This window comes from Peromyscus californicus, unplaced genomic scaffold, assembly GCF_007827085.1.
Source record: "Peromyscus californicus insignis strain IS unplaced genomic scaffold, ASM782708v3 Scaffold_13__1_contigs__length_99412109, whole genome shotgun sequence".
Taxonomy (NCBI): Eukaryota; Metazoa; Chordata; class Mammalia; order Rodentia; family Cricetidae; genus Peromyscus; species Peromyscus californicus.
The window spans coordinates 66,303,861-66,323,901 of record NW_026294424.1 but is presented as its reverse complement, the minus strand read 5'-3'; the positions used below and the strand labels follow the sequence as shown (position 1 = coordinate 66,323,901).

Sequence of the window (20,041 nt, the reverse complement as noted above, 5' to 3'; positions counted from 1 at the left end):
TGCTTTTAAATTTTGACGTTTTTTGAAAAGCATTTTTAACCTTTTATTATGGCATATTTCAAACCTGACAGTGGACAGAATGGTACAACAAGCCCCCTGTACCCATTCAGCAGCACATAGCATGCTCTCCTGCCTGTTACCTGTTCCAGCCCCCAAGCCCTGTGCTGTTGTCTGTGGCATTCACACCATCTCTTTTGCAGAGGCTTCAGCATATGAGCACCACAGGACAGAGGGTCTCCAGTGTAAGCAGGGACATAGTGCCAACTCTACATTCCTAAATATACCAACACAACTTCCTTGATGCCATCAAGCCTCCAGAATGAGGAAGAACTTGCTTTAAAAATAAGCTTATCTATAGAATGTGTCTAAGTGATAAGGGGTGTTACAAAAAAAAATGCTATTTCGTTTTTTTGACACTAAGTGAAAGAATATTATTGGAGGTCGTAGTAGAGGGGCTTAGCGTTTCCGAGGGTTAAAGTCCGTGATCATCATGGTGGCAAGCATGGCAGCAGGCAGGCAGGCAGGCATGGTGCTGGAGCAGTAGCTGAGAGCTCACATCTGATTCACAAGCATGAGGCAGGGGTGGGGGTCGGGAGAGAGAATTAACTCTGAATGGTGTAAACTTTTGAAACCTCAAAGCTCATCCCCCGTGATGCATCTCCTCTAACAAGGCCACACCTCTAATGCTTCCCAAACAGTTCTACCTAATGGGGACCACGCATTCAAATCTATGAGCCCATGGGAGGCATTCTCATTCCAAACACCACACCCAGCTTTAACGTAAGCTATCAGGAACCTGAACTCAGGTCCTAATGCATGCACACTAAGCACTTAACTCACTGAGCCGTCTCCCCAGACACAGCCAGTTAGTGTCTGAAAGGCAGAGAACCCTGCAGATAGCTACAGAACAGTGCATTTGAAGGGCAGGCTAAGGCTCTGCTTTTGCAATGCTCCCTCAGCCTTGGTTCAGTTTCACGTAATTTATATGCTTAGTCGACACTTATCTGCATGCCCTTGTACCTGTGCTTTCTGCTAGCAGAGAGGGCTTCCCTTCATGGAGGAACTTTCCAGGTATGAACATCGTAGAAACAAAGTTCCCAACAAGCTGTGAACTTCCCAGCTTGTACCTTTCTAGATAGAAACCTAGCCCTGGGGTGACCCCAGGGTAACACCGAAGGAACTACAGAGGGCTGTCACTTTTTATCAGATTAGCCACTGGCTCTGGTGGGGATGCTGAGTCTCACGGGGCTGTGTAATGTGTGCTGTGGGTTTCTTTCCCATGCCAAAGCCCCAGATCTAGGCTAGTGTATCTTCTCTGAGTTGCTGGTTGCCTCTGCTACTCACTTAGCCCTCAAATACCAGACACACGCAAAGCTTAATTCGATGGGAGATTCTGTTCATGATTCTAGTTATTTCTACTTTCATGAAGATATGAATTGTTAGGAAGAAAGCATACTGAGCACATGAAGACAGACAGACAGACAGACATCCCCATCACAGAAGCGAAATGCTACCTGTCAGTGTGAATTATAGAAACCCAACCCAGAGATCTACGGGCCTATCTTCTCTTTTGCTGGTGAAAATGAAGGGAAGTGACCTGTGCTGGTCTGTGACCACCAGCTGCAGTGACAGAGGAGGAGTATCCTGACGGCAGTTATTGGGTCTGGGAGGGCTTTAATGGGACCGGTAGGTGCAGTGAAATGTATCTCTAGGAACTGTAATTGCCTGCATCAGTACAGTCTTATGCAAATATTATTCTGTGATTTTAGAAATGGAAATGAAAGTTTTGCCATGAGTTTTTCAACATCCCGTTTTTTATTGTGCATATTACTTAGTACTTGACCTTAGCCAACAGCCCAGGCAGCAGTAGGAACATGGCTTTAAAAACCTTAGTCATCACAGTTAAGCCACTCTTAGGTGTAACCACTAACTTGTTAATGTAAAGCCTTTTTCCCCTTTTCTCCTTTAAGAATGGCATTTTATCAGATGTGAAGCACCTGTAGTAGAACTATGCTAGGTTGTAGTGTTCTTGCTCTACACCAGATCTCATTCGTATTGAAAGAAGACAGTTCATCAACCACCAAATGAGAAAAACCTTTACGTTTTATGTATTCTACATTCCCTGATCCTGGAAGGGTCTGCATCCAATTATTTCCAGTGGACACAAAAAAAAAGGCCATAGCCACCCAGCATGTCCCTGACTTGCCCTAATTAATGACACCTGCCACTCTGGGGACTTGTTCTTTGAATTCTGTACCAAGTCGAAGAGGAAAAAGTTGCCCTTCTGAATAGGCCTTTGGGGCTTATTTGAGAATTTTGGTAGAAATGTGTCCCTCTTTTCTGTGGACGAGCAGGTGGGACCTCTGTACCCTTCCCATATTGAACTTGAACAGCAAACACCAGCTCTCTTAACCTGAGCAAACACCTGCTTGTAAAGTTTCCAAGGTCAATGGATTGTGTATGTTTTGACTTCTGTTGTGATACTTTTGTGTCCATGATTTTCCAGAAGGATATAGAGGCAGTGGTATGAACATGGCTGAATGAAGGCAGGGTCAAGGCGAGTTTGGGATTAAAATAGACCCAGATCGCCATGGTGATGTGCAGTGGATGCTGGCACAAGCTTTGGTGCCCTGTATGTATTGAGGACTGCAGGTTCTAGGAGTTGTCAACTGTGTCTCTTTAGTTAGATAACCGCATTTTATTCTCTCGCCATAAGAGTTCATATACATAACTACATGTTTTTAGTTTCTTTTGGGGGCTGCATTCTCTGGATGCCTCTGTCGTAGACATGCTGTGTCAGCACCGTCTTTGGATTTGTCTGGTTTAGCGCCTTGACTAGGAACTGAGGCTGACTGGATCTGAAACTGTGTGGTGGTACTGAATGGCCAGATGGTAGAGTAGTAGTGAGCGTACCAACAGTTCCTCCTGGCTGGAACTGAGAGAAAGGGTGGGGGAGCGTACATGACACACAGTCAAGCAAGCCTGTGAGCACCCAAAGAATTCCTACAGAGAGGGACTTGGCTCCAACAGACGGCCATTTTATCACACCCCAATCCATTGTCATCTTTACCCCCCTTCGTTCGTATTTTGTTCATATTTCGCTTGTTAATTTGTTTTGGCCTTATAACTGCACAAGCGCTATAAGCACAAGACATTTGCACTCTGTGTTATGTCTGTCCATAGCCAAGTGATTTCAAGTGAATGAAATGTATACAGCATTGAAGAATTCAGGGCCGAGCTCCAATTCAGGTATGATTGTGACTTTGAGTTAATTATATTCTCCATGGCTTGGTTTCTTCATGGGTAAAATGGAGTGTCCAGAGTTCTCATGTTATAATATTGTGAGGACTGACTGAAGTCGTCTGTGGACAAGACAAACGCAGTTGCTGGCCCACAGTGAGGGAATGTTAGTGGCGAATGCAGTGTGATTACCCTTCTGTAAGTGCCCATACGTATTCAAGCTTGAGAAACCTGGTGGTGGGTGACAGTATTTTAGATAAAAATGTTTTGAGAGACTTGGGTTCACTTTTTGCTCAGCGTCTTGTGATATTCAGTTGGCTTCACAACCTCTCAGATACTCAGTTTCCTGGCAGCTTCCCAGAGTTTTTGTAAAAGATGATTTGTGTTAGTTAGGGTTCTCCAGAACATCAGAACTAGTAAGGTAAAAGTATGTGTGTTTGTTATGTGTATGGATATGTGCATATGTATGTAGGGGATTTGTTATATAGTAAATATATAAGATTGATTATAGGCACGGGCTTCTGTGACCGTGGAGTCGTGTCACAGTCTGCCACCTGCAATCTAGAGTTCCAAAGCCAGTGTTAATTTGGGTCAAGTCATAAAGCCCGAGAATCATGGGAACCCGTGGTGGAACTTTTCAATCTGTAGCCAGAAAATTGAGACCTAAAGATGGGGAGGAAGGTGTGGCCACAGTCCCCAAAGTGAAGAAGATGGAGCTCTGGTGTTTGGGGGTGCAACAGATGAGTTTCCCAACTCAAGAACAGAGCACACCCTCTGGGTACTTTTCTCTTTCTTGTGAAAATACCTACCAGAAGCCACTGAGGGAAGCAAAGATATGCTTTGGCTCATTGCTTGCATGCATCTGTCATGGCGGCAGGAGCTTAAGGTCATGTTGCATCCACAGTCAGGGAGCAGAAAGCGATGGAGTCTGGCACTTAGCCCCCTTTCTCTCTTTCATTCAGTCTGGGATCCCAGCCCAGGAGTGGTGGCATCTACATTTAGGGAGGGTCTTTCTGCTTCAGTTAGTCTAATCCAGAAAATCCTTCACAGATATGCTCACAGGCTTTTGACCAGATACTGGACAAGAAGTAACTTAGAGAAGGGACGATGGATCATGGCTTGTCTATCACGGGGGAGTCACTATGGTAGGGAGGGCTCAAGCCTGTGGAGCAGGAGCGTGAGTAGAAGTAAAGATGGGTCAGAAAGAGGAGCTGGGTTACCCAAGGCCTGCTCCCCACTTCTTCAGTTGGGCTCCACCTCCCAAAGGTGCCATAATTACCCCCAGAGAGTGCCATCATCTAGACCTTCCAAACCATAACAGCCAGGAAGCCCGTCTCAGAGGCAGCGCCCCTGCTTCCAGCTCTTTCTGCCACCTAGTAAGTGTGTAGCTTTAGACAAGTTCTGTTTTATCTCGGTGTCTACCTTCCTCACTGAAGCTGGTTTTAAAGTGCTTTGGAATGGTACACAGGACACTTAAAGCTTTGCAAAGCCCACAGAGGCTGTGCATGAGAGAACACTGTCCCCCAGCATAAGAAATTATTACCGCCACAGTTCTTTGTGTATTAGCTGTTGAGTCAACATCTAAGCACGAGGCGGCCTTTTTAGCTTGGCATATTCAAAAATGAGTATGAGGAGGTCTCACTTCCCCTTCATTTTCAGTTTTGTGGGCAGGAGTAAAAAGGCTCCATCAGTAAAATTTGCATGAAAAAAGTAATGATGTTGGTTATTTCTTCTCAGGTCCCAATATTCACAGAAATGTAGAGTAGATTATAGCAATCATGAATTAATTGTCTTATTGAAAGAAAATTGAAAGATCTATCTATCATCTATCTATCTATCTATTTATCTATCATCTATACATACATACAAAGAGAGAGAGAGAGAGAGAGAGAGAGAGTCTTTCTTGTTTCTGATAATACTTCTCAAAGGCCCCTGGCTTCTCAGGGTTCCTGGATGGTTTTGAAAAGCGGACATACCAAGAGTTTCAAGGAGGAACAAGAGTTCCATGGGACCAGACATACAAAGAGCACATGACTCTCACAATAACTCTGGGTGCCCTGAGAGTAACCTAGCGTGGCGGCAGGCCTTCTCTTTCCTTGAGCAGCCTGACCTGCCAGGGGCACCTTGAGATGTGGAGGGAACCAGGCACTACTGTGCCTCCTGCAAAGGCACTGAAGAGCAGAAACGTTTATCTACACAGAGGGTGGTACTAAGCATTTCCAGCTGTTTGCAAACATCTGCAGCTGCTTGTTCAATAGTCACTCAAACCCTCCCCAGCTTTGCAGGCTCCAACCTGATTGTCCTTTGCTTTTCTCTGGCATGGCTCATGGTGTCACTCAAACTCCAGTTTGCCACTGTTCATGCACAGTTGAATTCTGAGTGGAATCCCCAGTGTCGTAAGAACAGCTAATTATTAGCACAGGAGAGCTTCGGAGGAAGAGTCCATGGAACTTTGCGAGCGCTGAGAATGTGGTGGGAAGAGTGGTAAATGTTTTGGAGTATGGTATATCCCCAACAATAATTACTTTTTTCAGAAATATGCCTTGTATAACACTCCTTGTTACCCATTGAGACTCACTCAGGATAGATCCCAATTCTTCAGCCTTGTATGTGAGCATTGCCTAATTTGGCCTCAAACAGCCTTTCTTTGGGTCATTTCCTACACTTCTGATCCACCCTGAGTTCAGCCATTATGCATATCTTTCAGTTCCCCAAATGCTGTGAGCTCTTTTGTTTTTTGCAGCCTGGTACTTTCTTTGCTTTCTCTAAAGAGAAACTGTTATTTATCCTTTGAAAACCAGGTCCAAATGCTACTTCCTTAAAACCCCCAGCTTCTCCTAGCCTCACTCCCACCCACCTCCAGGCTGTCTCATTCCCAGATTAGGAATCATCCCCTCTTCTACCCACAGCATTCCTGTGAAGTCTTGTAGAGACCCTCTGCCCTCTACCCTAACCCCGAGACTTCGGCACACAGCCCTGGGGCTGGCAGACTAAGGCAATGAAGGAACAACTCGAAAGTATGTAACTACGTGGAGTTGCTTTAATATTATAACCAATAGAGTGCAGCTGTCCATAGAGGCCAGAAGAGGACGTTGGGTCCTCCTGGAGCTGGAGTGGCAAGCGGCTGGGAGCTGCCCACTGCATACTGGGAACCACACTTGGAGCCTCTGGAAGAACAGCAAGTACTCCTAACTGCTGGGCCACTTGCTCCAGCCCCTCAAACTTCCAGCTATGGGACAGAAGAGAAAAATGGGGGAAATGAAGGGGTCCTGGAAAGAGAATGAAACCCCTCATTTTGGGGTCATTTCCTGCTGTCTGAGAGTCCAAGAAATTTCAGCACAAGGGATAAAGTCAAGATTGCCTGCTGAGATAATGTCCTCCTAAGGGCCATTCGTTCAGGGATGTTCAAAACGACAGATCAACTCCTCTCACTTAGGGTCAGAATGTCCTTGACCTTGATCATAACCTCATTAGCACTCTTCTCTCATCCCTAAATCTAAACAGTGCATCTCCTAAATCCGTTTCATCGATAAAAGGATATTCATTAAGAGGATTAAGTGGAGCAGCTCATGAGCTCATATGATTTTTATTTTTTGACTTAAATTTAAAACTTGTTTTTAAAGACAGGGTTTCACTGCATAGCCCTGGCTATCCTGGAACTCAGTCTGTAGACCAGGCTGGCCTCAGACTCACAGAGATCCATCTGCTCCTGCCTCTTGAGTGCTGGGATTAAAGGCCTGTGCCACCACCGCCTGGCTTTAAAACTTCGTTTTATCTTTGAACTGTAAGTCATATCCTTTGAGCGGTGTAGCTGAGCCACAAAGTCTGGTGCGGGGGCAGTCAGTCTGTGCTGCTTGCCAGCGGTAATTTGCCTTATCTGGCTGTCGGGCCGTCTCCTTCCTCCCTGAGCCTCCATTGCCTTGGGTTCTTTGATAGCTGCATGCCATGGGGAAGAGGACAGACTGGAAGAGAACCGTTCCTCAGCAAGGGTGTACAAGTATCTGCCTCCCTGCTAGAAACTGAGTGGAACCCTCCTGAGTGAACACATGCTTAAGTTCTCCCTCCTGCTCCTCCCCAACTATCCGCGTTTAAGGCTTAAGCGCATATCCTCTCTTAAGGTCGTGCTATCCCTTATCTCCACTTAGCAAACTTGTAACCTTTGCTTCACCCTGGCTCCTGTGAAATTCTTTTCTGTGATGGAAGCAGGGAGCTGGCTTTACCTGAATGCAGGTCCTCAGGCTCCCTGTGTTTGTGTTGATCTGTGTCTCTCCACTACCACTGACAGTGTTACTGGAAGGTCTTTGGATCCAAAATACTAATTAGCACGTTAGGAGATTTTCATAGAGCACATGTATAAATTAGTCCAGTATCAAAGTCATCCCCAGTTTTCTGGAAATAGTGACCTACCTGGGACACTGGCTGGCAGTTGCCCAAGGCTGATGCGATTGGATTGGAGATAGGTGTTGTGGAAGCAGAGCACACCTTCCTGCTGCAGGGCTGGTGAGCTGGCTGGCGAGAATAGTCTCCCAAGGGCAGCGATGTTCCCTCCGGGGGTTAGGGATGAGGGTTCACAGGACTTTCTGCTATTTCTAAGGTTTCACAGTGAACACATGTGACCTGCTAACAGAAGGGTGATAGTCTTGCAATTTCTTCTACCTGATAGTGAGTGTAGTCCCTAGGAGCAGGCTGGGTAACTCTGCCTGACCAGACATTGTATAGCAGGTTATTTACAAGGCCCCTGGTCACCTTTCCATCCTGCCTTATGCTGTCCTCGATCACTCTGTCTGCTTTTGCCTTTTTATTTAGCAAATAATCCCAAGTCTGATACTTTGAGCCAGACACTCTTTTAAGCACATCTGCAGTATTAGCTCATTTAATCCTCATACCAAGCCTGTGGGGATTGACACTATTATTCCCATTTTACAGATGATGAGAGTCATGTAGGAATGTGATTTACTTTGCATAGCTTGTTCATTCTGCTGGGGTTTCTCCTTCTGCTATCCCACTTCTGACATAAAAGTCACCGTTCTTAGAGTATCTTTCTGTTGTTTTGAGACAGGGTTTCTCTGTGTAGCCCTGGCTGTCCCACAGCTCACTCTGTAGACCAGGCTGGTCTCGAACTCACAAGAGATCTGCCTGCCGGGTGCTGGGATTAAAGGCATGAGACACCACCCCTGGCCTTTGAGCATCTTTTTTGTATGCAGCACTTAGTGCATGGTATAGTGACTTCTGTGTCAGTTTCTCCCACAGGGACGCTCCAGTGGGCTGGTTAGTTTGGGTAGCTGTAAAATGGGTCTTACCTTGCAGGGTAACTGAGGGCTGAAGACTCCTGGGATAGTGAGCTTTTCTTGTTTTGTGATTTTTTGTTTGTTGTTTTTCATACCACTGTTGGCACAAGGCCAATGCAGATTGAGAAGCCAAGAGAAGGAAAATCAGGATGGGCCAAAGGCGGAGCCACCGAAGAAGAGCATGTCGGCCCTCTTATTTATGGTCAGCAAGCAGAGGCAGGCCAGCAAGTCCGCTGACTTGGTCATCGCTGACTTTTTTTTTGTTTTCTTGTGGTTGCTCCTAGCCAACTGTGGGGGTTGAAGGTTGCAAGTGGTCAGGGGAGTGGGTGGGAAGGAAGTGTAGGTTGAGCATTCAGTTGTTCTCACAGGAAGGAAGGAGAAGAATGAAGCCGTTGGCTGGCCCAAAGGGAGGTGCTGGTTTCGACGTCTATAGGCAGAAGCAAATGTCTGGAAGAGAATAGCCTAGCAGCTTGTTCTCCATGTAGCCCTGGCTGGCCTGGAACTAGCTGTGTAGACCAGGCTGACCTTGAACTTGAACCAGGGCTTAGGGAAGTCTATGCTCAACATCCCCACTGTCCATCGGGACTTGACTCCACAGCCCTCTCACCTCTTGCTGGGGGGCATCCTAGAGGGCTTTGGCAGCAGTAGAGGTCCTCGGACTGTATTCAGCTTAAGTGAGAGATGATCTCATCACCTGCAGAGTGAGGAGACTAGGGCTACCCCACAGGATGCTGTGAGCACAGAGCTGGAATGCTTCTGTGAAATGTCAGCCGCCGTCTTTCAGCTACTGTGTCCTCTTTGTCTTGTTTTAGAAACGGGGTTAGCTAAAGTGCCACTGAGGTGCAGGAGGGAGGAACTTGTCCTTGGAGTGGGCGTGGACCTTTCACTAAAGTATCAGAGCTTGTCCCCCCAGGGAAGGACAAGGGAGGGGGAATGCTCGTCTGGCAGTGCTGGTGGCCTCTGGAGGAGATGCATGGGACTGGGGAGCGGCAGGGAGGGCCCAGCTAGGTGTGGAGAGGACAGGCGACCTGCAGCCCACTTTCAAGGGACCAGGGATCAAACCGAAGGCTGATCAGAGTATCTGAAGGTGCAGGGGGGGGAAAGAGGGAGGGAGAGGAAGGAGGGAAACAAGGATGAAGAAGGGAAGGGGGAGGGGTGAATATTGAACAGCGGACAGAGAATATGTGTACTAGTGGCTAACAGGGAAATAAGGCTAGTGTGCTAGGAGCTGCTGATTGACAGCCTGGAGTGGGGCAGATGTGAAGTCCCCCCACCCCAAGACCACAGGGTCTCACTATGTAGCCCTGGCTGTCCTGGAACTCACTCTGTAGACCAGGCTGGCCTTGAACTCACAGAGATCCACCTGCCTCTGCCTTCCGAGGGCTGGGATTAAAGGTGTGCGCCACTGTGTCCAGACTGTGGAGTCGTATCTTTGAAGATGTCGTGTAGGTTTTGGGGCATAGTGCAGAGGACAGAACACAGCTGTGGCCAGAGGAAAGACTGCGGAGTGTTGGATGAAATAATTTTCTTTCTAACTTTTTATTTTTTACTTTTGTGTTGTGGATTGAACCATAGGCCTACTGTAGGCTAGGCAAGTGCTCTGCTGAGCTACACTTGCCCTTTCCATACCCCTCCTCCCTGCCTTTTCTTTTGCTTTTTTATAGATAGGTTTCATGTAGTAGTTCAGGCTAGCCTTAAACTTTCTGTATAGCCCCAGCAGTCCTTGAACTTTTGATCCTCCTGCCTCGGCCACCTGAGTATCTAGGATACAAGCCTGTGCCGTCAGGGCCAGCTTAAAGAAAATAATTTTCAGTAGCTGATTCCAGGGGTGTGCAGTTGTGTTCTTTCTTTCTCTTCTTTATTATATACATATCCCAAAAAAATTAACCCTAATCTTTGGAAGACTTCTTGTGTGCAGTGCATCAGTTTTATTATTTAGCAATTGTTTTCTATCTGTATACTGTATTTGTTGTTAGATTTTCATGCATACACGTTCCTGGTTCCTTACATGTGCTTTTTGTATTATTATTATTATTATTATTTTTGATTCTTCCCTGGAATGAATTTCCAGGTATGAGGTTAATGTGCTCAAGGGTGTGGGTGGGCAGACCTGCAGTGAGCAGGGAGACTGGGAGGAGGAGGAGGAAGTCCAGCTTCCACACTATTGAGGAGGCTGAGTTTTATGTGTCTATGGGCAGTCCACTTCCCATCAATGATCCTGAACTCTGTGCTGGTCCAAGGGAGGCCCCTCCATAGAGGAGGGACACAGGAGGAAGTGCGGTTGGTTAGAGCGTGTGTCCGTGTCTCGGTAAATGGAGTACTGTGTGCTTGGTCTTTGTTTATTATTTTTTTAAATGAGCACTGTTGTCAGGAGGTTGAACAAGAGGTGTGTCTGGAGGGGAAGATGGCAATGAAAGGGGGTCTGTAGCTCTCTTTCAGAGCTTTTTATTCTTGATTTTTGAAGCAAGGACAGAACAAGTTCATCACTAGAAGTGGAAGGATCTAGTGACTTTCATTAAAGTTACCACAGTGGTAATATTCTGAACAATTTTTAACAGGTTAGGAAAATGTAATTTATGTAGTTATTAAGGAAATTGTACTCGTGTGTGTGTGTGTGTGTGTGTGTGTGTGTGTGTGTGTGTGTGTGTGTGTGTGTGTGTAGGTCTGTAGATAGCTTTGTTTCTCAGTAACTGCCTACCTTTTTTTTTTGTTGTTTTTCCATTGGCCTGGAATTTGTCACTCAGCTAGGCTGGCTGGTCACTGAACCCCAGGAATCTGCCTCCTTAACATCTGGCTTACAAGCACCTGTGCCTGGCTGTTTTTACATGGTTTCTGGGGCATCAAACTCAAGTCCTTATGCTTGTAAGACAAGCTCTTTACCAACCGGCCTGTCTTTGTGTTATTGTGGCTGCTCTGAAGTAGTAATCTTTTGAATCACTAATTCCATCATCAAATATAATTATTAAATAGTCTTCTTATGTCCTGTGGTTGTGACACATCTCTTCTTTTTCTCTTTTCACAGAAAAAATACAGAAAGGGATTCATCGATATTTCGAAAATCAAGTGTGTGGAAATAGTGAAGAATGATGATGGTGTCATTCCCTGTCAAAATAAGTATCCATTCCAGGTGAGCTGGCAGCCTCGAGCAGCGTGGTGCCGGTGCTGGTTTTAATGTGGCGGCGCAATGTTATTCATTAAGCGGGGCTGTTACCTTGCGAGAAAAGCCACCAGGCATGACAAAACCCACTATAAGAGTTTTATTAGGAGAAGGGAGGGACAGGAAAGAATGTGACCAGCCTGTGGAAGACATTCCCCTGCACATGCACATATGCTCTTATAGAGCTACGCCACTCAGGTGTATAGACTGCCTGATCACACTGTGTGCAAATTACGGGATCACACACTGCATGGATGTGTGTGTAGAACCTAAGACCCCTTGCTTGGCTACTGAACTTTGCGTGTGTGGTCATGTAGCTGGGGGAGTGGCCAGGAATTCCAACAGCCCACTTTTGTCCTGTTCCCATTTGAAGTGACAGTTTCCTGTCCCGGGTTTGGTATCTGATTTGGGGGCTCCTTTGTCATCTTCATAGTCCTTGCCTCTCTTCATTAACTGCTTAAGACTTAGGCAGCCATTTTGTTTTTGTTTTGGCTGCTGTAGCCTACCACTGATCCCGAGTCACTAAACCCCAGGTCTCTCCTGTGGGTCACTTTAGCCACAGAGCACAGACCAAAGCCCACTGGAATTTTTCCCTGAACTTGAGAAGCTGGAAAGTAGCAAGAATGATTTACTTACAAACAGAAATGAGATGAAAGGGCTTCTTTTGATGGAAAAGGTAATAGTAGCAGTATATGTTGATAAAACTACATGACAATCCTGTGCTCTACTGGGTTCGCTTATGACCAAGGAAGGTGATGCTCACTAGTTGTAAATGACTTCTTCAGAACCACATTGTGAATGAAAAACAAAACACAACAAAACAAAAAACAGTCAAGGATGTGCACTTTTTAGGAAGGAAAAAAAAAAGCAAGTTCATTGAAAGGAGCTGGCAGGTAATGACTCGTCAGGTGGGCTAGGGGAGATACAGGATGAGGCCACCTATGTGGGAAAACAGTTAGGAGAGCATGGTCGGGGCTTGAAGGGGGAGAGAGAAGATGGGCACTGTGGGTAATGCAGTGGCACCCTGAATGAAGAGAGAGACGTCGCAGTTCTGCTAACAAAGGGGGTTTCTGACTCTTACAGGTTTTCATGGGATGGGCGTGGTGTGAACTGTGTGGTTTGTAGACAGAAGGAGACTGGTACCCTAGAATCTTCCCAGACAACCAAACTGCCTGAGATGTCAAAATTAGACATTTTCTATTCAGATTAAGGGCAGTATTTTCTAGAAATCCTTGTACAAATACAAAAATGTCCCATGTTACCAAGGTAATAGATATAATTACATCTGCTCCATCAGTAGAGATCCTGGCTGCCCTACAGATTAAACCAGGAGGCATCTGTAAAGTGTTTAGACCAAATTGGGAAGTCAATCAAGTAATACACTGAACAGATTATTATTAGAACAACACTGTAGATTTTGGGATGGTCCAAGCCCAAGCTTTTCTTTCTAGCTATGTCTGCCAGTTCAGGCTGACTTGCCTGGTATGCTACAATTCACTGTTTAGTACAGAGCTGGCTGTACAGACAAAACTGGGTAAGGTGTGAAAGCCATGTAGCAAACATGAAAACATCTCTCCACGTCTCTGTTAGCACATATCTCTGGTACTGCCTCTCACATTCTGTCTTGTAATACAGCATTTCTAGATATATCTTAGAAGCAGGCTCATGTTTGATATATTTTTGTATTTTCGGCAGTCCCACCAAAATGTAGGTGTTGACATGAATTGGGAAGGGTTTACCTGTTAAACTGGGCAAGAGACAACTGTGGCCAACGAGATCATGGTTTACTTTTTCAGTCTAGTGGGTATTGGCCCAATAAAGGGAGGTTTATAATAGAGCACATTACCTTTTAGTCAGGTCAGAGTGTTTCTGCCTTGTGACTAACTGTCAGGGATAACATCTCAGAGCAGTGGCAGGATTCCTAGGTTAATTTCCAAGGCTTACTATTCATATTAAAATACAGAATAGCCGGGCAGTGGTGGCGCACGCCTTTAATCCCAGCACTCGGGAGGCAGAGCCAGGTGGATCTCTGTGAGTTCGAGGCCAGCCTGGGCTACCAAGTGAGTTTCAGGAGAGGCGCAAAGCTACACAGAGAAACCCTGTCTCGAAAAACCAAAAAAAAAAAAAAAAAAAAAAAAAAAACAAAAAAAAAAAAAAAAAAAAAAAAAAAACAGAATAATTTAGCCATGCCTGCTATGTGAATGGTGCCTCCTGAAGTCGTACAGGAGCATAGGGTCTTGGCTAGGCCTTCCTTTTCTTGTCTATAAAATGGAAATGCTCATCTCTTGGTGGATTGAGTTGACATCTATGAAGCCACAGCCTAGATCTGTAAGACTCGGTACTTATTAAAGATGTGTACTGCATTCACTGATGGGACAAAAGGACAGGACAGGAGCGATACTGAAATTCACCCCAAATATTGTTTAGAAATATACTGGGTTAGAATAAGCCCTGAGGCACCAAGTTTATCCAGAAAACTCTAGTTAGCTAAATTGAAATAAATACCAAGATCAGTGAAGCATCCTGATAGCTGTCAGTATTTGTGTTCCTCTGTGAGGATGCAATCCCGGCTCTGGGCAGTTAGTAAATGCCTTAAGGACCCGAGTCATCCATATCTCAGTACTCACATAAAAAGAGCCAGGCGTGGTGGTACGTGCCTGTAATCCCAGCACTGGAGAGGTGGAGACAGGCAGATCTGTGGCTTGTTGGCCAGCCAGCCTAATCTGCTTGGTAAGTTTCAGGCCAGTGAGAGACCCTGTCTAAATAAATTAGGTAGAAGGCACCTGAGAGACAAGACCCAAGGTTGTCATCATCTAGCCTCTAACACACACAGAGAGAGAGAGAGAGAGAGAGAGAGAGAGAGAGAGAGAGAGAGAGAGAGAGAGAAAGAGAGAGAGAGAGAGTTCCCATAATCCTTTGTAAAATATATATCCCACTTAATGTTGAAATTAAGAATTAGATGTTCTTTTGTAACTAAAGAGTCTAGTTTCTTTGGAAACTAGACTTCTGAAGTAATGGATTTGTTTTCAGCCATCCAGGAACCATGTGTCAGGGCTCTGCTAGACAGAAGGGTTGTGTCCAAGTATTGTCACTGGTTTCATCTTTTGTCTTCTTTTCTAGGTTGTTCATGATGCTAACACACTTTATATTTTTGCACCTAGTCCACAAAGCAGGGACCGATGGGTGAAGAAGTTAAAAGAAGGTAAGAACTCCCGGATTCTGTATAATTTTAGGATACCACAAAAAGACACACGGCTAATACAGCTCCTGCAATTATAATTAATTACGATGAGTATCTCTCCAAGGACAGTCAGTCATGTGAAGTGATAACACATTGAAGACAGATTTCCCTTTCTAAAATCTTATTTCTTTCTAGTTGAATGCTTTTTTTCCTAGTAAAAGCACACTTCCATGTATCACACAATGTGGTTGAAGGTGATAAAGCGTGAGCTTTTAGAATGCCAGAATTTGTATGTCCTAAGAAATTGCCTGCATCAAACACTTGGTGTGGATGGAATGGCATTTTCATGGTGAAGTGCTTAAATGGACAGTTTGTCTTGCTCAATACTCCTATCTTTGATGGAACACTGTGGTAGTGGGCAGTGATTCTCTTCTCTTCACATGCATGTTTCACCAGTGAAAGGGACAAAGAAAGAAAGCCATCTAGCTTTTCTGAATACTGAATATGTAATGTCCCAATGATATTCTCATAATAAGCATGTTGGTCAAGGAAGAAGTAATGTTTTATGTCACTAACCACTCATGTGTCTGTGAATTACAGAAATAAAGAACAACAATAATATTATGATTAAGTATCATCCTAAATTTTGGACAGACGGAAGTTACCAGTGTTGTAGACAAACAGAAAAACTAGCCCCCGGATGTGAAAAATACAATCTTTTTGAGAGTAGTAAGTATTCATCTGATTCTTTAGTGGGATGTACTCAGAATGATCGTACTGTTGGTGTTGGGAGGAGTGATGGGATTTTGATTCTGATCAAGTAGAGCACACTATCCGGAAAAGTGCAAACGCAAAGTAGCCATGGCGTCTAAGAGTGATGCTGTTTCCTTAGCAGTGGGCCTTAGAGAGGCGAGGCCTCTTTGGGGAGCTTTTATCATAACAGCGAGGCCGTTAAAATGAATCGGTTAAAAGTGTGGACCACAGGTGGTGGTGCAGGCCTGTGATTCCAGACTCCGATTCAGGGCAGGAGCTTAATTCTTTACCCAGGGCCTTATAAACCCTTAGTTGTGAGTGAAGACCAGAGACCAGAGCTACTAGTGCTGAGGAGGATGGGATACCCCAGGCTGTCACCCTGCACTGTGACTACCATGTGAATCATCAACTTCCAGGGAGAGGGAGAATGGCCATTTGTCGAGTCTGTGGCATGGGGCAGGGACAGCTCTAATTCTGAGTTCCCCCACTCCTCTGGGGTAGTCATCCTGACATTAACTAGCACATTAACAAGCAGGACTCAAGCTTCCAGGCTGCTGTTATTGCCTACCTGGGTAAAGTCCGCTCTGACTTGCTGGAGAAATGACTGAGAAGTTAGTTAAAGCTAGTCGTTTGTTAGTCTCTCAGGTAGTGAAACAGAGGTGAGCAGCTACCCCAGGTGGCTGTAGAGATTATTCTAATTCTGCCACTGTTGCTCCTTCAGCAGTTGAGTGGGGAAAAGATCCAGAATGCCCACAGGAGGTTTTACAGGGACAGGGTCTAAAAATGGCCCATTCCTTTGATTAGAATTTCATCCATGTCTACTGTGCGGGTAACCATGTACCATACCAAACTCAAGAGGGATAGACTGATAAAAGTGATGCATTTCTCTGTGTTATCATTACGGTGGTGCTATTTTACCTACAGAGGATCTGTGTCAAGACCCCCAGGGTACGGGTCATATTGAACTGTATGTATACTGTTTCCTGATACATATATACATACATACCAGTCATAAAGTATAATTTATAATTTGGAAACAGTAAGAGATTAACTATAACACCTACCAGTAAGATAAAATGACTCTAATAACATGCTGTAATAAGTTATTACACATAATTTCTTAATATGGTGCAGATTTTAATGACATCAGCATTCTTTTTTTTTTCTTTCCTTGTTAAATCAAGACCGCTCACCTTTTCAGATCAAGGGTCCACTTTTCGGCTTCTCTTTGGTGTATCTGAGTGCCAGGATTGCTATTCTTGCATTTGGGGCCATCACTCAGTTAAAAATGTTTGATGTGCTGTGATTATACCACCATGGTTGGTATGAGAGCTGAGAGTGTAAAGTGACTAATGGCCCGGATAGTGGATGCAGTGTGGACATGCTAGATGAAGGAATGATTTGCTTCCCGGGAGGGTGTGAGCCAGACAACCTGAGATTTTTGTCACACTTATCAGAAGAGTGTACACATGAAAGCTTGTGAATCGCTCCATTTAATATTTTCACACCGTGGCTCACTGGTGCAACTCCAGTTGTGGAACGTGAAGCTGTAGATAAGGGAGCACTGTTGTAACCTGACTTAGGCATTTCTTCATCTATTTTTCCACGATGCTAAAGACTGAAGACAGGGCCTCACACTGCTAGGCACTCACTCTGTCAGACCCCAGCTGCAGTTTAGATTGTAGCTTACGTAAGAGCCAGGATGATGCTGTCTGGGGAATCCTGAGATCATGATGCTAGGATATGTTGGGAGTTGGGCGCAGTGGTCGCCTGCCTAGTGCTCATTCTCCACCAGTGGTATCTTCTCTCCATCAGTTCTTGTGGGATACCATTGTGATCAACGTTTATTGGCACTTTCAGGTATAAGAAAAGCACTGCCCCCAGCACCAGAAACAAAGAAGGTGAGTGGTCTCTGCCTTTATGTTAAATCCTTAAGTTCCCTGCTCTTACAAGCCTGTGTGTTTTAGAAGGGTTTGTGGTTTATTGACTGTATTTATGTTCAGCCATGCAATAATGCTTCCTCCCAGGACCACCTTAGAAACAGGTGTGATAGAAGTCATCTGAATAGTTCTCGATGTCAAGACAATCAGTTTAGTTCTTAAGCTTTTGTTGTTGGGGTCCTGTTACTTTCTGGTAGACTGGCTTCAGGAGTCATTTGAGAGGCATGGCATTTTAAAGGACTATTTCTGTCTTAGGAGCATGGCACAATAAAGGAGAGGCTTTAGTGATGTAATGATGTGCCCATGGAGTGGGATACGGTGGAATAACATGCAATTTAGACCCAGTTAGTACCTTAGCCAGTAAGAACTGGGGGTTACTGGGTAGGTTACTAAACTTTGGGTGGGTTGACTCAGCTGTAGCTAAGGACTTACTATATGATAAATACGTTACTTGGTGGTAGCATTGTTTAGAATAACAATGTTAGATCCTAACAGAAAACATGTTAGATCCTAAGTGTGTGCTTTATACATTGAAGGCATAAAGAAGTGCACATTGCTCTGAGTGGGAGATCTGTTGAAAGACTCCATGGTGTACTGTTCTCCCAATGCCTGTGGTCCTTTAGTCTACCCAGTGTCTCCTCATGGGTTGTCATTGCCTCGCTCTCTGGAAAACTATCCCTGACCTGAGAACAAACAAGCAATCATCAAACAAATCCCTTAGAATAGTCAGGGCAGGCTTTGCCCTTCCCTTCAATCTTGAACTCTTAAAAAAAAAGTCCAACAACACTAGCATTGTCATGGGAGGGCTCACAGGTTTCACTCGGTGGCTTAGACTAGACTTGGGCTTTGCACTATGGTGACATGTGAGTCCTTTATATTTTGCTGCTGTGCCTCATGATCCATTTCAAATAGAAGCTGAACTTGCCAATGTCATCTTCTCTGCATAGAGAAGGCCTCCTCCACCAATTCCCCCAGAAGAAGAAAATACTGAAGAAATAGTTGTAGCCATGTATGACTTCCAAGCAACAGAAGCACATGACCTCAGGTTAGAGAGAGGCCAAGAGTATATCATACTGGAGAAGAATGACATCCATTGGTGGAGAGCAAGGGATAAGTATGGGTAAGTGTTTCCTTTGTGTGTGACTCTCAATGGGTGTGCGTGACGTGCTGAGTGAATTGTGTGCGCACTGTAATTGGTTAAAACAGACTAGCTCAGCCAGCCACAACTTTAAGTCAACCATGAATTCACAGCACTGTGAGGTATACTTTAAGGGTTTTTAAAAGTATTTGATGGTGTGTGTGTGTGTGTGTGTGTGTGTGTGTGTGTGTGTGTGTGTGTTTGTTTGTGTAATAGTTTATTGTAATTCTCTTCTTCCAATTTCTCTCTCTTTCTCTCTCCCTGTATACTCACAATATAATGGAACAACTTTGCTTTTGAACTTGTCTTTCTCTCTATAAATGTGCATATAGGTATAATACATGTGTATAAAATACATGTATATGTATATACAGCAAGCATTATTTGTACAGGTAACTTAGGACATAAGGGGCATGACCACTGGTGTGTGCCTCCACACCTGACTTGGATATGTCTCCTGTGTCTTTTTTATTTTGTTTCATAATAGTCCTTTCCTCTTTTCATTTTTGATCTTTATTTACCTTATAAAATGAATCGTCATCTATATTACGTGGACTGTCCTCTTCTTGGACTGTCTGGCATACCTCTGTGTCATCTTATCTTTTGTAATCTGGTGGTTGGAGTGAGAAGCTTGGTCACCTCAAAGATGACCTCCCGCTGTTCTGTTGTTAATGGTGCTGAGGGTGCTCATGATTCAGGAGCTGGCCTGAGGGACACATCATAAGTTCCCATAATGTATTCCCTCTTGACATTAGCATCCACTAATGGTTGCTACTTAGACCTGTTCTTGCCTTAGGAAGTACAAACGGTGCCTTTTCTAACTCCGCTGCCGCCGCCACACCCACAGCTGTTAATTCCCAAAGGATCTGCCTCATCAATGAGCACATTTAGTTCTGGCGGGAAAGGCAGGTGCAGCTGATCCTTAAGTCCCACCATGTTTCAGAATGAATTGATGAATGAACTTCCTCTGATGGTTACAGTGGTAGCCAGAGGTTTTTCTTAGTGTTGTGGATGCTTTTGTGTTAGGTTTCGATCCAAAGCAGCCATTGTTCCGATTGCTTTGAGCTGAGGACCCTGTTAGTTTTTCTCTGCTTTCTGACTCAGTAAAATAATTCAAGTTCACCTTGTATTTTTCCTCACTGGGCCTGCAGTTTGACATTTCCCCCAAGGAACTCTGCCTCTGTTCAGTCAGAAGCAGTGTTTTACAGGTAACAGGTGGAATTCTGGGATTCTGTTTGTTTGGTGTATTGTCGTTGCTTCTAGGCTTCTGTGGGTGCAGTGAAGCGCACGTGCGTGTGCATGCATGCATGTATGTGTGTGGACTCCCATGCATGTGTATGATGA

General features: G+C 44.8%; 1 protein-coding gene across 4 annotated transcripts in view; it reads left to right on the top strand.

Moving 5' to 3' along the window:
- The window catches only part of Tec (tec protein tyrosine kinase), a 113,496-nt gene that overhangs the window by 65,050 nt on the left and 28,405 nt on the right, over positions 1–20,041 (top strand). For 2 of the 4 annotated variants that reach the window (XM_052735105.1, XM_052735108.1), the window contains exons 4-9: positions 11,551–11,655; positions 14,806–14,887; positions 15,467–15,595; positions 17,480–17,520; positions 18,507–18,679; positions 19,849–19,905. In XM_052735105.1, coding sequence (XP_052591065.1) covers positions 11,551–11,655; positions 14,806–14,887; positions 15,467–15,595; positions 17,480–17,520; positions 18,507–18,679; positions 19,849–19,905 — 587 coding nt within the window. The remainder of the gene's footprint in view (positions 1–11,550; positions 11,656–14,805; positions 14,888–15,466; positions 15,596–17,479; positions 17,521–18,506; positions 18,680–19,848; positions 19,906–20,041) is intronic. The other 2 variants (XM_052735107.1, XM_052735106.1) reach the window with 2 other exon arrangements.